The sequence below is a fragment of the Polypterus senegalus genome, chromosome 5 (assembly GCF_016835505.1).
Source record: "Polypterus senegalus isolate Bchr_013 chromosome 5, ASM1683550v1, whole genome shotgun sequence".
In the NCBI taxonomy this organism is placed as follows: Eukaryota; Metazoa; Chordata; class Cladistia; order Polypteriformes; family Polypteridae; genus Polypterus; species Polypterus senegalus.
Window position 1 is genome coordinate 81,299,125 of NC_053158.1, and position 15,344 is coordinate 81,314,468.

Genomic DNA, 15,344 nt, shown 5'->3' on the forward strand with positions numbered 1-15,344 from the left:
GTTTTCATAGAACATAACGTCTAGGTATAATTATTTCTTCATTTCAACCAGGTTTAGAAGTTTCTGAAATTTCACATTATCCATTTTGTGCAAAGATTGTAAACTCAATAAAGATTATTTTGCCAAATTTGACAATATTAATTCCTTGTTCTGAATATTTAGGAATTAATTTTAAAATTATTTTTTTACTACACTACAGTATGTCTTAATAGTTACAAATTTATTTGGGTGCCCGGTTTTGTTATTTATGGGCAGCTCTACTTTATGTACCTATTCTTAGGATGCATCCCACAGATTTAGGTGTGGGTCCTTGGAGGCTTATGATGCTAAGGGTTCAATGGTCAGCAATCGACATGTTTCCTAGCCAAGCTGGGGATAAAAAAAACACCTTTTTTGGAATGCTTCTCTCTTGTTTAAAAAACATTTTTTTCAAAAGTTTTTTTCTGGTTTTGAATCCTTCCTACCCTACCTCCTGTTGGTTATGATTTTTGGTTCTCGCTTTGGTTTTGTTGGCAGTTCCTTTGATAATCCAATTCTGAGCAGTTGCAGAGGGCAGTGCAGGATAATTTTTTAAACTCAACCTAAAACATATCTTAACAATCACACACATATTGTATTCATAATGTCTCAGCTAGACAGGAAACAATTAAAATGGGCATCTACTATCTATGACACAAATCATCTAACCTATTATTAATTAGACTCTTTTTAAACGAGTTTAGAAAAGTATTTGGTATTCCAGTCTGGTCCAAAGTTGCTGCTAATAGATTTCTTGAATGTAGACAGGGGTAATAATCTATTAATGAGTATATACGGTAGTAGCATTTTGTATGTTGGTTACTGAGGTAGGATGGAATGAAGTGGCTCTAAAAGGGCTCTGTCACCTGAAATTAAAAATGAGCTTGCAAGTCATTATAACTGAAATATTTAGGAGGAACTGAATGCTGTAGCTGAGAAAATTGGTTTAAGGCGAAATGAAAAAAATAAACATGAGTAAAAGTGAAAAGGGGAGATGGGACGTAACGTCTAGCCTTACAATAGAAATTAAAATAATATTGCAGACTATGTAATTAAGAAAATCTTCAATTGGGTTAAAGGAAAGACAATGTTGACCAAAGGAATGTTTATGCTTCTACAGTGTCAAATCAGGACATATGGGTTCATCCTGTTGCAAGTTTAAGGGAAAATAGAAAACCCACTGTACATTGGGATTGGTAAGGTGGGCTCTTCTAGTCAAATCCTCTGTCAAAATGTATGATTAGTTTCTTATATAATCAATAACATAAACATTCACAACTTTAATTGATTCTGGAGCTACACTTAATTTTATGAGGTCATCATTGATAAAAGAAAATTTAAAATACCACAAGCTTCATTAAGGTACAACCCCAAATCAGAAAAAGTTGGGACGGTATGGAAAATGCTGTTAAAAAATACACCGATTCTTAAATTTATGTTGACTTTTATTTTATTACAGACAGTAATGAACCAACATATTTCATGTTTTGCCTGGTCAACGTCAATTCATTTTTTAATGTACATCTATTCCTACATTTCAGCCCTGCGACACCATCCAAAAAAGTTGGGATGGTGAAGCATTCACCAATTTGTAATGTCAGATTCCTTCTCACAACACTTAAAACATGTTTTGGCACTGAAGATACCAAGCGATGAAGCATTTCAGGTGTTATTTTTGTCCCATTCTTCCTGCAAACACGTCTTAAGAGGGGCAACAGTACAGGTTTGTTATGCATTTTTCATTTCAAAATTGTGCACACATTTTCTACTGGGGACAGGTCAGGACTGCAAGGAGGCCTGTCCAGTGCCCGTACCTTCCTCTTCCATAGCCATGCCTTGTAATGTTTGCATAATGTACTTTTGTATTGTTGAAAAATGCATGGGCATCCCTGGAAAAGATGTCATCTTCAAGGCAGTGTATGTTGCTCTAAAATCTCTGTGTACTTTTCTGCATTAAGGCTGCCATCCAAGAAATATACAATATATTACATTTGCCACAGGCACTGACACAACCTCATACCAAGACAGACCCTGGCTTTTGACTTATTGCTGATAACAGTCTGGATGCCCATATAGCATAGTGTCCATTTCTTCCAAAAAAGATCTGGAATACAGATTTGTCTGACCACAATACATGTTACCACTGTGTGATAGTCCATCCTAGATCCTCTGAGCCCTGAGACGATGATGCCACTTCTGGACATGGTTAACATATGGCTTATCTTTTGCACAGTAACGTTTTAAGTGGCATTTGTAACTGTAACTCCATATTGTAGTGCTTGAGAAAAGTTTGCCAAGTAATTACTTGACCCTGTGGTTATATCAGCTATTGATGAGTGATGGTTCTTGATGCAGTGCCATCTGAGGGTTCATAGATCACAGGTGTTCAGCTTAGGCTTACACCCTTGCACACTGAAATTCCTCCAGATTCCTTGAATCGTTTAATGTGTCACACACATGCGATTAGGAGGAAGCTAAGTGGCCCAAGTGGAGGTAATTATCAGTCAGGCCAGGGGGTGGCGGGGTGTGCTAAACCTTTTTCTGTTGTCTCTGTAGGCCAAATATGGGAAAACCTACCTGATTTAACAATAACAACGTCACTTCAGATGCCAAGAACAATGTCACTTCCGGTTCTGGTGCCAAGAATAATGTCACTTCCGGTTCTGGCACCAAGAAAGATGTTGCTTACGGTTCTGGCCTCAGATGACATCACTTCCGGTTTCACCCTTTAAATCCTCCATCTTTTCCACCACTGAATCAGTTCAGTCTGGAACTCAATCCATGTACATCCATTCTTATTTCAAAACCCTTTTCGCAACCAGGGACAATATGGGAGTGGCTGCCCCAAACCTTTCCAGTTTGTTGAGACTCATTCTTTTACAAATGATATTATGCACCATAGAGGGAGAAGTATGCAAATCCCTTTCAATCTTTCTTTGGGTAGCATTGTTTTTAAACATTGCAATAATTTTCTCATGCATTTGTTGACAAACTGCAGATCCTCTGTCCATCGTTGCTCCTCAAAGACTCAGGCTTTTGTGGAAACTGCTTTTGTACAATCACCTGTTGACATTATTTCCTTAAATCACATCAATATTTAATTATTTTACCTCTTTATTTGCCCTAACTTCTTCTGTCACAACTTTCTTTAGAACGTGTTGCAGGCCCGAAATGCAGGAATGGATGTACAGTCATATGAAAACGTTTGGGAACCCCTCTTAATTCTTTGGATTTTTGTTTATCATTGGCTGAGCTTTCAAAGTAGCAACTTCCTTTTAATATATGACATGCCTTATAGAAACAGTAGTATTTCAGCAGTGACATTAAGTTTATTGGATTAACAGAAAACATGCAATATGCATCATAACAAAATTCGACAGGTGCATAAATGTGGGCACCCAAACAGAGATATTACATCAATACTTAGTTGAGCCTCCTTTTGCAAATATAACAGCCTCTAGACACCTCCTATAGCCTTTGATGAGTGTCTGGATTCTGGATGGAGGTATTTTTGCCCATTCTTCCATTCCAAATCTCTCCAGTTCAGTTAAATTTGATAGCTGCAAAGCATGGACAGCCTGCTTCGAATCATCCCATAGTTTTCGATGATATTCAAGTCAGGGGACTGTGACAGCCATTCCAGAACACTGTACTTCTCCCTCTGCACGAATGCCTTTGTACATTTCTAACTGTGTTTTGGGTCATTGTCTTGTTGGAATATCCAACCCCTGCGTAACTTCAACTTTGTGACTGATGCTTGAACATTATCCTGAAGAATTTGTTGATATTGGGTTGAATTCATCTGACCCTCAACTTTAACAAGGGCCCCAGTCCCTGAACTAGCCATACAGCATGATGGAACCTCCACCAAATTTGGCAGTAGGTAACAGGTGTTTTTTTTGGAATGCAGTGTTCTTCTTCCGCCATGCAAAGCGCTTTTTGTTTTGACCAAATACTGTAACTCCATTTTTGTCTCATCAGTCCAAAGCACATTGTTCCAAAATGAATCTGGCTTGTCTAAATGAGCATTTGCATACAAAAAGCGATTCTGTTTGTGGCGTGAGTACAGAAAGGGCTTCTTTCTCATCACCCTGTGTTATACTACATTTTTCTTTATGTCACTATATCTGGACAATACTGTTATGAGTTTTATTCACATGTGCATGTTAAATTTGGCACACAGGGGCTCAGCAGTTAGAATTGCTAGCCAAGCATTGGATTAGATAGCCAAAGATAACTGGAGGCTTGTATAGTCAGCTTAAACACAGGATAGGGTATTTCTGCCCTCTGTCAGCACAAAATCTTCTTTCCTTATTGGGAGAATGAGAACCAGCATGTAAGCACTATGATATTTCTGTATTTTGTGGAGGAGGAGTTCAGCCCTTGTTTGGAGACAGAAAGGACCAGCAAGTTGAAGAAGAACAGTATAAAAGGTTTAGACAGCAGCCAGACCCTTCGAGGCTGTGTTGACAAAGTTCAAAAAACCTCCCAGCGTGGGGACAAGAAATGGCAGCCTGTGTTGATTCAGATTCCCACCTGGATAAAAAGTCTGTCCATTTGCCTCCCGCCTGTAACCGTGTTGACCGTCAGTAAATGTAAGCTAAAAGATATTTTTTCTCATGTAATTCTTGCACCGCTGTAATCACGATGGGAGGGATATCGCCTTTTATGGTATATTACTATATTGTTTAGTTACTTAATATGCCGCAATTTCAAAAGAACACATTTCCAAGCGAGCTAATGCCTCTTCAGGAAACACCCTCCCATACAGATGTTCTTTGTGCAAATTGCGCTGAATTGTAGGACAATGTACAGATACGCCATCTGCAGCAATATGTTCTTGCAGGTCTTTGGAGGTGATCTGTGAGTTGTCTGTAACCATTCTCACAATCCTGCGCATATGCCGCTCCTGTATTTTTCTTGGCTTGCCAAACCTGGGCTTAATAGCAACTGTGCCTGTGGCCTTCCATTTCCTGATTCCATTCCTTACAGTTGAAACTGACAGCTTAAACCTCTGAGATAGCTTTTTGTATCCTTCCCCTAAATCATGATACTCAACAATCTTTCTTTTCAAATCTTTTGAGAGTTGCTTTGAGGATCCCATGCTGTCACTCTTCAGAGGAGAGTCAAAGGGAAGCACAACTTGCAATTGACCACCTTAAATACCTTTTGTCATGATTGGACACACCTGTATATGAAATTCAAGGCTTAACGAGCTAATCCACCCAATTTGGTGTCGGCAAGTAATCAGCATTGAGCAGTTCCATGCATCCAAATCAGCAAAATTACAAGGGGACCCACATTTTTGCACAGCCAGTTTTTCACATTTGATTTAATTTCATACAACTAAATACTGCTTCACTAAAAATCTTTGTTCGGAAAACACCCCAGTACTCAGATGTCCCTAGGAAATGAAAGACTTACCACTGTTATCTTTTTTGTTGAAAGTAGAGTCAATTATGCAGACTGAGAGGGGTTCCCAAACTTTTTCACAGGACTTTTTTTTTTATTTATTTATTAATTTTATTACAATCAATACATAGCAATCAAGTTTTTACAAAAAAAAAGAATTATGCTAAGAACAGATCGATCCCCACCCTTGAGAGAGAGAGCAAGCCAAACGGTATAAAATTTAAGGCTTGTAAAAATACCTAAATCAACAAATTCTCTGTGCTTTATAAACTCATTTCAAAATATTACTGATTAGATCCTGCCATGTTTTGAAAAAAGTCTGTACAGATCCTCTAACTGAGTATTTGATTTTTTCCAACTTCAAATAATATAACACATCGGTTTCCCACTGACTTAAAAGAGGAGAGTTTGGGTTCTTCCAGTTTATCAGAATAAGTCTGCGTGCCAACAGTGTAGTGAATGCAATCAAAATTTGTTTGTCTTTCTCCACTTTAAGACCCTCTGGAAGAACCCCAAACAGGACTTTATATTAACAGATGAAATGAAGCTGACGAGGCAAAATATGAAATATCTTGGGTTCATACTGTATGCAATGAAATAAAAGCCAAAGTAAGGTTAAGAATCACTGCATTTTTTAAATTGCATTTTTCATAATGTCCTCACTTTTTCTGATTCGGTGTTCTATATACAGTACCAACAATAATATCAAGAAACCTATTGCCACACGTCAATTAGATTCTAACTTGCCATCAGTCTACTGTATCTTTGTAGGTATTGGTCTTTTTTATATAGAAATCTTGGAATTTTTGCAGTATGAATCTTTTTACCTCAAGTTATTTCAGGTTTCCCATGTTACAAAAGCAAAATCCAATGACTGGGAAATGAAAGACATTTCACAATGAAGTTAATTTCGAAGGAGACATTGTTTACAAAATCTTCCTCATCATTGTGGGTTAATTTACACTGATGAGGACCTGAAAACTCATGTTTGCCATTGTTGCAAAGGCGCTATATAGTGCCCGACCCGGCACAGATTCACACTGAGGCACATGTAAAAAGACACACACTTTTATTTTTCTTCAGCTGAGGGCTAGTTTTCCCCATGAACCCTCCAGCCACAGCACAGTCCCAATCAAAAATAAAGCACCTAAATCACCACACTCTTCTCCTCCACTCCTCTCAGGGCAGCTTCGTCCACCTCCTCCTGACTCTGGCATCCTGAGTAGTGGCTGCAGGCTCCTCTTATAGCCCACCTGGAAGTGCTGCTGTTTTTTGACCACTCCATCCAGATTGTGCTTTAGCACTCTTTGACTGAATTGCTCTTTTACGAAAATCCTTGTATGCCTTTCTGCTCTGTCCGTTTTCTTTTTAAAATTATATTTTTTAAATAATTTTTTATAAAGATTCTTTGTTTTCTTTTTCTCATCATTTAGGCAAAAGTTTTCAGTTATCCCCTCTCTAGTTCATCATTTTTGATTTTTGAGACATCAGAATATATTTTTTTAACTTGATTAAAATGCATATTTTGTCCCTGGTTTAGGCCAAAGCCAGTCAGTCTTTGTGGATGTTAGGCTGCCCTTGTGTGTCTCCCCTCTGATCAAGTCAAGTAAAGTCAAGTTGGGGAGCATGCACTGGTACAGTGCGTTGCCGCACCCAATACACGATGAAAGAAACTCGAGATCCTGGTTTGTAAACCTCCAGGCAGACATGCGATCCAGTCCCACCCTCCGGAAATGACCCTTTATCTGCCTCAGCCAGTTATTATGTGGGCGACCTCTTGGCCTGGTCCAGCCACTTGGGTCCCCAACAATGAGGATCTTACGAGCCAGATCACCCTCGGGGAAACGCGCCACATGGCCGTAGTGCCGTAACTGACGCTTCCTCACAATGCAGGTAATATGCCTCATTCGGGACTCCGAGCAACTGCTCATTCGACACAAAGTCAAACCAACGGTACCCAAGGATTTTCCGGAGAGACACAGTACCAAAGGAGTCCAGTCTTTGTCTCAGGTCACTGGATAGTGTCCATGTCTCACAACCATATAGTAAGACAGGAAGCACCAGGACTCTAAAAGACTTGGACCTCCTTTTGCATAGAGAGTGCCACACTCTTTCCAGCGACCTCATGACCCCCCATGCTCTCCCATTCCGTCTACTGACTTCATAGGAACAGTCACCAGAGACATGAATGTCACTGCCAAGGTGAGCAAACCTCTTGACAAGGTCGACACACTCTCCGCAAAAAGGCCAGGATCTTAGTTTTTATCCAGAACACTCGCAAGCCCAGACACTCAGACTCCTCGCTCAGTCTCTTGAGCACCCCGATCAGAGCCTCCATTGACTCCATTAAGATCACAGCATCGTCAGCAAAGTCAAGATCCATGAATCTTTCTTCACCAACAATGCCTCACAGCCGCTGGACCCCACAACCTTGCCCAACACCCAGTCCATACAAGCATTGAACAGAGTAGGAGCAAGAGCACACCCCTGATGAACCCCAGAATCAACTGGGATAAACACAGACGTTCTGCCTCCACTCTCCACAACACTCACTGTACCAGTGTATAGGCCGCCCATGATATCCAGCAACCTCAAGGGGATCCCGCGAACCCTCAGGATGTCCCACAGGACCGCTCAATCAACTGGGTCATACACTTTGCAAAAATTGACAAAGGCTGCAAAGAAACTCTGCCAATATTCACGTTTGCGCTCCATGAGAACCCTCGGTGATCTGCTTTCCTGGCCATTTTGGAGGCCTCACAATGTTTTGGCTATTTTGAATGAGTGGAACACTAAAGCTTGACAATATGGCAATTGCTTGAACTCTTCTCCGCTTGATCTTCTGGACAGTACAATTGTTAATTTTCAGTTTTTTGGAGATCATTTTATATCTATTCCCAGACTCCTAAGCAACAGCAACCTTCCTTTCTAAACATCTCAAAGAGCTCTTTTAATCTAGGGTATGGTGATATACGCTTCAACAACCAAGAACAAACCATCTCTGAGGTTCAAGGAAGTCGAGTTCAGACAAGAACCTCCCTTATTATGTTGTAATCATTTGCATCTGATTTGGTGCACTGAATTCTACTTTCAACTATTTGGAGTAGTGATAAGTTTAGGGATGTACTTACTTTTCCCACATGTGAACATTGCTTTTATGTTTATTTAAATAAATTTGGCACAATGTTTGTTATATCAACATTAATTTGAGATACTATTTAAATGAAGCTGAAGTGTCGGTATGTTCACATGTTAAAAAAAGAAAACATTTAATTGGGTTTACTTACCTTTTCACATGACTATTATATGTGATGTGTTTGAGATGAAGAGTACATAGTCTAAAGTTTGAGGATGGTAGAACAAACAATGCTAAAGGTAATATTAGTCTTAGTTTCTATTAACAATGCAATAGCATAACAAATGTGTACTCTAATAGATTTTAATGATACCAGCTGCTTTAGACTACAGAACTAATTATTCCTTTCTCAGTCAGGTATATTGCTTAAGTGTCTTGTTTGTTGACTTAAAAGCACAAAGACTGTGCTTGAACACAGAAAGTACAAACTATATACCAAGCCCTTAAACTGACTCCTATATTGGTTAGAATAGTGTCAGAAATGGTGATGCATAAACCTGTGTAGATGCGATGCTCCAAGAAGAAAAGTGGAGTTAGATTACTGAAATTCTTTTGTTCAGCCAGCAAGATTGCTTATATATCGGGTATGTGGCTCAGTTAAAAGTGATTGGGCAAGAATTCAAAAACATGTGGGAGAGGAACCATAGCAAATGCAAAAGGTGTCAATGCTCTTAGGCCTTAAGTTTCAGAAGTACAAGAGTCAGTGCCCTTCACCAAACATGATGTAGCTTTACAATTCAATGTGGACACAATGACGGTGATTCTAGTACTTAAGACTTCCTGGGGACCTTTTCAATTCAGGTTGTTAGATCAATGACCTAGCATGCCATGAGGCATGGCAAGCAATAAGGTGAAACTTGATCTTGGAAATAAATGACTCAAAACATAACATTTTTAAACTCACTTAATCCAATCAAGGTCGCATGGAGCTAAAGCCTATTTTGGCAGCACTGGGTGTGCAAGCGGGAAACCATTCTAGATGAGGTTCAGTTCATCATGTGGACCACTTACTCATTCACACAATTGCGCACATTTACAGTCACACAAGGTCAATTTGGAATCTGCAGTTAATCTAACCTGCACATCTGTGGGAATGTGGCAGGAAAACTAGAGTACCTGTAGGGAAACCCACACAGACGCAGCAAGAACATGCAAATTGAAATGCAAAACCCAATCATTTTTTCCAAAAAAATTTATTTTGAATTCAATGACAATATAAAAGCATTTCATTATATAAAATGTATTAGCTTTTATCCCACTCCCATCAAAAAGTGCTTAATGCATTATTCTATGGAAACAGGACACAATGTAGCCCTAATTTCAAATAATTCCTTAAATGGTAAAATGTATTTTTCAAGTTAAGGTGTTCTGGTAAAAATTTGTACTGAATATTCCATGCAAAAATGGTTATTAACTGTTTTTAACATTTACTCTTCACACTTTCAAACCACACTGCATTATAAAAATACATACATTTTATTGAATACTTACAAAACAATAAAAAATGTCCATTTGAAATAGATCTGTTTTAGAGGTTATCTCCATCAGAAAGCACCAAACAGTATTCCTGAACATGAACTAAAAACATGAATTACTTGTATTGTACTGTATATAGTTTCTAGTGTAAGGGTAATTAATGTTTATGTAGATTAAAGCTACATGAGAACAATACAGGGCAGGCATCCAATTCACTTTAACCTCCCACTGCCAATGGGTAAGGTCACACAGATTAAGCAAAAAAATCAAGGGATATGAGGGTTTACTGATTTTATATCAAAGAATATAATCACTATTGAAGCAGTTTTTGCCAGATCAGTGCAATACACATATTAGTGAAAACTGTCAGGTACCAGTTTTAATGTATTTCAGATTTTAATAAAGATCAATATGGTTTTAGCCTCTGTCCATTATGATATAAATAATTTATATGTAAATACAAAAACAGCTAGTAATAAGCTGTAACATAACCCAAATCAACTGCAGCAAGAGCCTCACAAACACAACTAAAAGTGTACACATCAAGCTCCACTCTGTCAAACTACCAGTTTAATGTATTATTCCGTCCCTAAACAATTGTACAGTAAGAGTTTAATTTTAATTTTCTCCTTTATATATATATATATATATATATATATATATATATATATATATATTCAGTGGCCTAGTCATTAGGTATATCTGCTTGTTAAGGCAAACAGCCTACTTTTTCATACAGTTGCACCTGAGTGTAAAAACAGAACATGCACACCTAGTCAAAAAGAGTATCTACTCCAACTAACATTAAATTGGAAAAGATGAATGATCTAAGCGACTTTAACCATTGCGTAACTGTTAGTTTCAGGTATTGTTCCAGCTCATTAGAAACAGATAGTATTTTTATGCATTGCAGTATGTGGAGTTTACAGGAAATGTAGCAATAAGCACTGGTCCAGGATATGAAAGCAAGTCTCTGTAAGCTGTGAGTTCACATTACTAACCACTCTACCATAATACTCTATCCCATTATATAGGCATTAACATTACTTATCCAGTACAGACTGTACATAAAGAATATATTTGTCCCAGATTGCTTTGAGCATTGCAGAAATATGTTTGGTAGACACTAGAGAATTTGCAGGAATAAAACCTTTTGTTCACCTTTGTTTCCACTAAGTTAACTCGTTGGTTTTTGTCAACAATAATAGATTAATAAATGACTTTAAAGCTTTTCCAATCAGGTCACTCTACTATTCCATACCAGCATTTTTGGATTAACTGAAGATTTTGAAAACAGGAAGAATTTTTAATATTCAAAATATTGCAATCCCAAATTGTCCCGTTTCCATAGAATGAACAACAGTAACCTTTCACTTTGTACTGCATTTAGATGGATCAACTAGTTTAATAATGGCATATACATTCACATGAAGCACTGATGACGAGTCACTGCATTTGGATGGCAGCACCTTTTATACGGAGGTTACTCTCATTACCACCACTCCTGAACTGTTATCCTCACTGGTGTCTTCCTGGTTTGTTAGCCTGTTGCACAGTTGCAGGAGAGTAAAGCCACAGTGATATCGATGGGAGCCAACGTGAGATGGGTGGATTGAGCCCCTGTTGCGGAAACTGGCTAGTGGTAACCACAAAGATTTGCTGGCTGAAGAGCCCCCATTGCTGCTATTTTCTTCCACGTCGGCAGTCTTATCATAGTTCTCCACATCCCAGTGGAGATTCACAGCTCTCCACCGTTTGAAGACGTTGAAAACTGCAGCCCCTTCATGAATAATTAAGCCTGAAAAAAATCGATATGTTTAAAAAGTAAAGCAGTTAAGAAATTTTCATATGTTCAACAGGATCAATAATTAACTCTTCAACTACTAGAAGTACAACAAACAGTAAATAAACACACTGGTATTATGTTTTATATGCAAATGTATTACACAATGTCAGTTGGGCTAGGCACGTTTGCGTTCTTCTTTTTCACCCCATAAACCAGTCCGGAATGAAGCAGAAACAGATTCTGGATGGGGCCATCACTGGACATGCTCACTCAGACAAAGCCAATTTAAAATGACTAATTATACCTTATGAATCTTACTGCCAAGAAATGATTCATTTTAAATCATCAACCTAATAAATATTTCTCACTAGCAAATGTTTAGTTTTAGTCCTAATAAAAATGCCCTCTTCAACAAATCAAGACTGGCAGCTTCACAGGATACAATTAAAATAATCTGAATAGTAAAATGGAATCAAAAATAAGGCTAACACATACTGTACTGATCATTACATACTGTTATTGTTCACATACAGGGCTTTGTGTAGCTGAACGCTATTGGTTAATGGGTCTCCATCATGGTACACTCACTCACACACTCACACTCTTGCACAAGAGTCATCAATTCACTAAACAAATATCATTAATAAGAAATCATTGATTCCACCAATAATAAAAAGTTACCTCTTCAATGAATCAAGCCTAGTGACTTGACAGACTATGAAACCAGCAATAATTAAACCCAGTGACAATCAAAGCCATTTAGAGCCTCAGACGTCAATGGTATGATAAATAACCAATGATGAAATATGGAGAAAAATCGAGTTGGCAACCAGATCAAGAGGAGACACTGGAGATGGTCTGGACATACTCTGTGAAAATCAATATCAAACATCATATGGCCAGCCCAGAGATGGAACCCTCAGAGAAAGTGTAAAAGAGGTTAGCCAGGAACAACACGAGAAATCGTCCACAGAACAAAAAGGGAAACAAACAAACAGGGTATACATGGGGCAAGGTAGTAGTGCTTTCCTGGGACTAGGAAAAGTAGTGATCCCTAATTTGATGATGTATGCTCTGCAAGGGGCACAAAGGAATCAGAAAGTAAACTGGGGAAAAACAAAAATCCACACAAACTGGACAGGGATTTGAGTTCACTTCATTGATTTAGCTGTAAATTGCAGTGCCTTCTATAGCTAAACAATTAAAACAAATATCTTCCCAGACCAGTTTTCCCCTCCACAACTCTGAATTTAAATAAGTGATATTGAGGAGGTTATGTTCTCATATGCAAAATAATATAGACTGTATGACGGCAGCCTGGTATACACTGAAGCTACAGAAAACCTATGGTAGTGCAGGATTTCAAACAGGGTATAAGACACTAGTGGGTTATGTGCTGGCAATATTATTATTAACAGCATGACTGGACCACCACCAATAAATGGCGTGTATCCCAATACAATTAGTTCTCTTGGATCTTAAAGATGTCTGTTGTCTATTATATAAAATAATCTTGGGTCGAGACATGATCATCTTGGAGAGACACTTTGAAGTCCTGCGAGACTACTTGCACGTCACACCCTACTTACAAACAATTTCTCGGAGACACTTTAATGTCCCATGAGACAAGGAAGTGAGACAAAAGGACAGCTGCTGTACAGGCTTTTAAATGATTGTCGCACAGCGTGACATACAGAACATGCAGCTCGGTAGCAGCAGCTGACCTGTCCGCTTCTTCTTAGCGTTTGTTCAGCCCCCCCTCCCCCTTCACAACGCGAACAGCAGAGACGCAAAGTGGCGAGCAGGAAGCGCATCAGTAACAGTTAGCATCTGTGAATGAGACTGACGCCTCATCCAGAGGCCTGTCTTGTGTCCAATATTGTATAGGAATGCTCCAGTTCTCCCCGTTATCCTAAATGTAGCTTAAGTGATTTCAAAACTTTTTGACTGGTTTGGAAAATGAGTGAATGAATGAATGAAAGAATGAATGAATAATGAAAACATTTGCTAGGTAAAGATATTCTGATTTGCAGATAATTATGATGGACAGTAAAACACTTCGATTTAGACATTTTGTGCAAGGAGCAGCTATAATGAATTTGGCTAGAGAGAAAATAACCTTAGCCATATATTTACAGATCTTGCTAGTGAGGTAAACCAAACTGACACATACTGTATAATGTTATCAATAAACTCCAAAGAGCACAAAGCTCCAGATCTCTAAAATAGTTGTTCAGTCTGGAAATGCACAAAAACAATGTATATATTTCAGAATACAGACCCCATGTTCTGTTTCAGTCCTTGAAAACTTACCTATACATACTAAGTCCATAAAGCCATACATCCCATAGCAGATCTGAAACAAGACGTCTCTCCTCTGCCACACTGCAAACGGACTTAGTGCAGACCACATGAGCCAGGAAATGCTTGCCACCAGAAACAGTGATCCCAGGAAGACAGCAATAATTTGGACTTTTTCCACTAAAGTAATTGTGATGGGTTGCCACTGTAAGAAAATGAAAGGACAGCCTTTGTAAAAACATCTGTAAGTTTGTTTTAATTGTAAACAACAATTTAATAATAGTATACATATAAATTAATCTAATTCAGAGCTGTGCGGGTTATACAAGACAGATTTTCACACATCTCAGGGATGATCTCCCAGCTGGTCTAATCTTGGCTAGTCTAGTTGTAGACTTGGCCAGGATGGTAACCCACATTTATTGAGTATTTGGACCCCAGCCCCAACACACTCTCCAGTTGATAGGCCAGCAGTTATGGCCAGCTCACTGCCCCTTGCCTCCTGGCTTTTAGCTCATCTCCTCCCTCTTGTGCCAGAGCCAGCAAGAGGCTCTCTCTGCTGCCTCTGCTACCTCTGCCAACCTTCAGACTGTTGTTTGTCTGCCTCTTACTCACATCCTGGCCAGTAGATTCCACACCAACTGTGCGGAAAATCCCTTACAGCTTACCTCCACTGACAAACAGCAAATTTTGCCATCCTTTGTCCATGCTGCCTTATTATACTGCTACAAATTTTTTGTGAACTGTTTGGAATTACTTATCTTTTGCGGTCTTCAATTAACACACAATATTAGGCAAACATAATCTGAACACACTACTTAAACATTCACATCCCAGGCTGTAATCAATATATTGTAAATATCAAATCAAAACAAATTATATTTGTCACATACAATTGTACACTTAAGTAGAATATGCAGTAAAATGCTTAGCTGCTGAACTCCCAAGACTGTGCATTAAAGAATAAAGAAACATTTTCAAAGGACATTAAACAACAACACAATGACATTACAAATATTAAAGAAGTCACTATGTTAAATAAATGCAATAGTATGCATTACAATAGAATTATAAATTTATTCAATATTATGCATTGGAACAGAATTACAAAAACATGTGACAAAGAAACAAATAATAATTTAATGTTAGTGAGTGTAGGGCTGCTGCCTCACAGTTAGGAGGCCTGGGTTCGCTTCCCAAGTCCTCCCTACGTGG

At 38.5% G+C, this 15,344-nt stretch overlaps 1 protein-coding gene across 2 annotated transcripts in view; it reads right to left on the minus strand.

The window, feature by feature from the left end:
* Nucleotides 1-9,802: 9,802 nt before the first annotated feature.
* march11 (membrane-associated ring finger (C3HC4) 11) overlaps nt 9,803-15,344 on the minus strand; it is a 121,392-nt gene continuing 115,850 nt past the window's right edge. Inside the window, exons 4-5 of one of the 2 annotated variants that reach the window (XM_039754886.1) lie at nt 14,142-14,334; nt 9,803-11,840 (exon numbers count right to left, since the gene is read on the minus strand). In XM_039754886.1, the coding sequence (XP_039610820.1) occupies nt 11,515-11,840; nt 14,142-14,334 (519 nt within the window). In that variant the 3' untranslated portion in view covers nt 9,803-11,514. The remainder of the gene's footprint in view (nt 11,841-14,141; nt 14,335-15,344) is intronic. The other variant, XM_039754885.1, reaches the window with a different exon arrangement.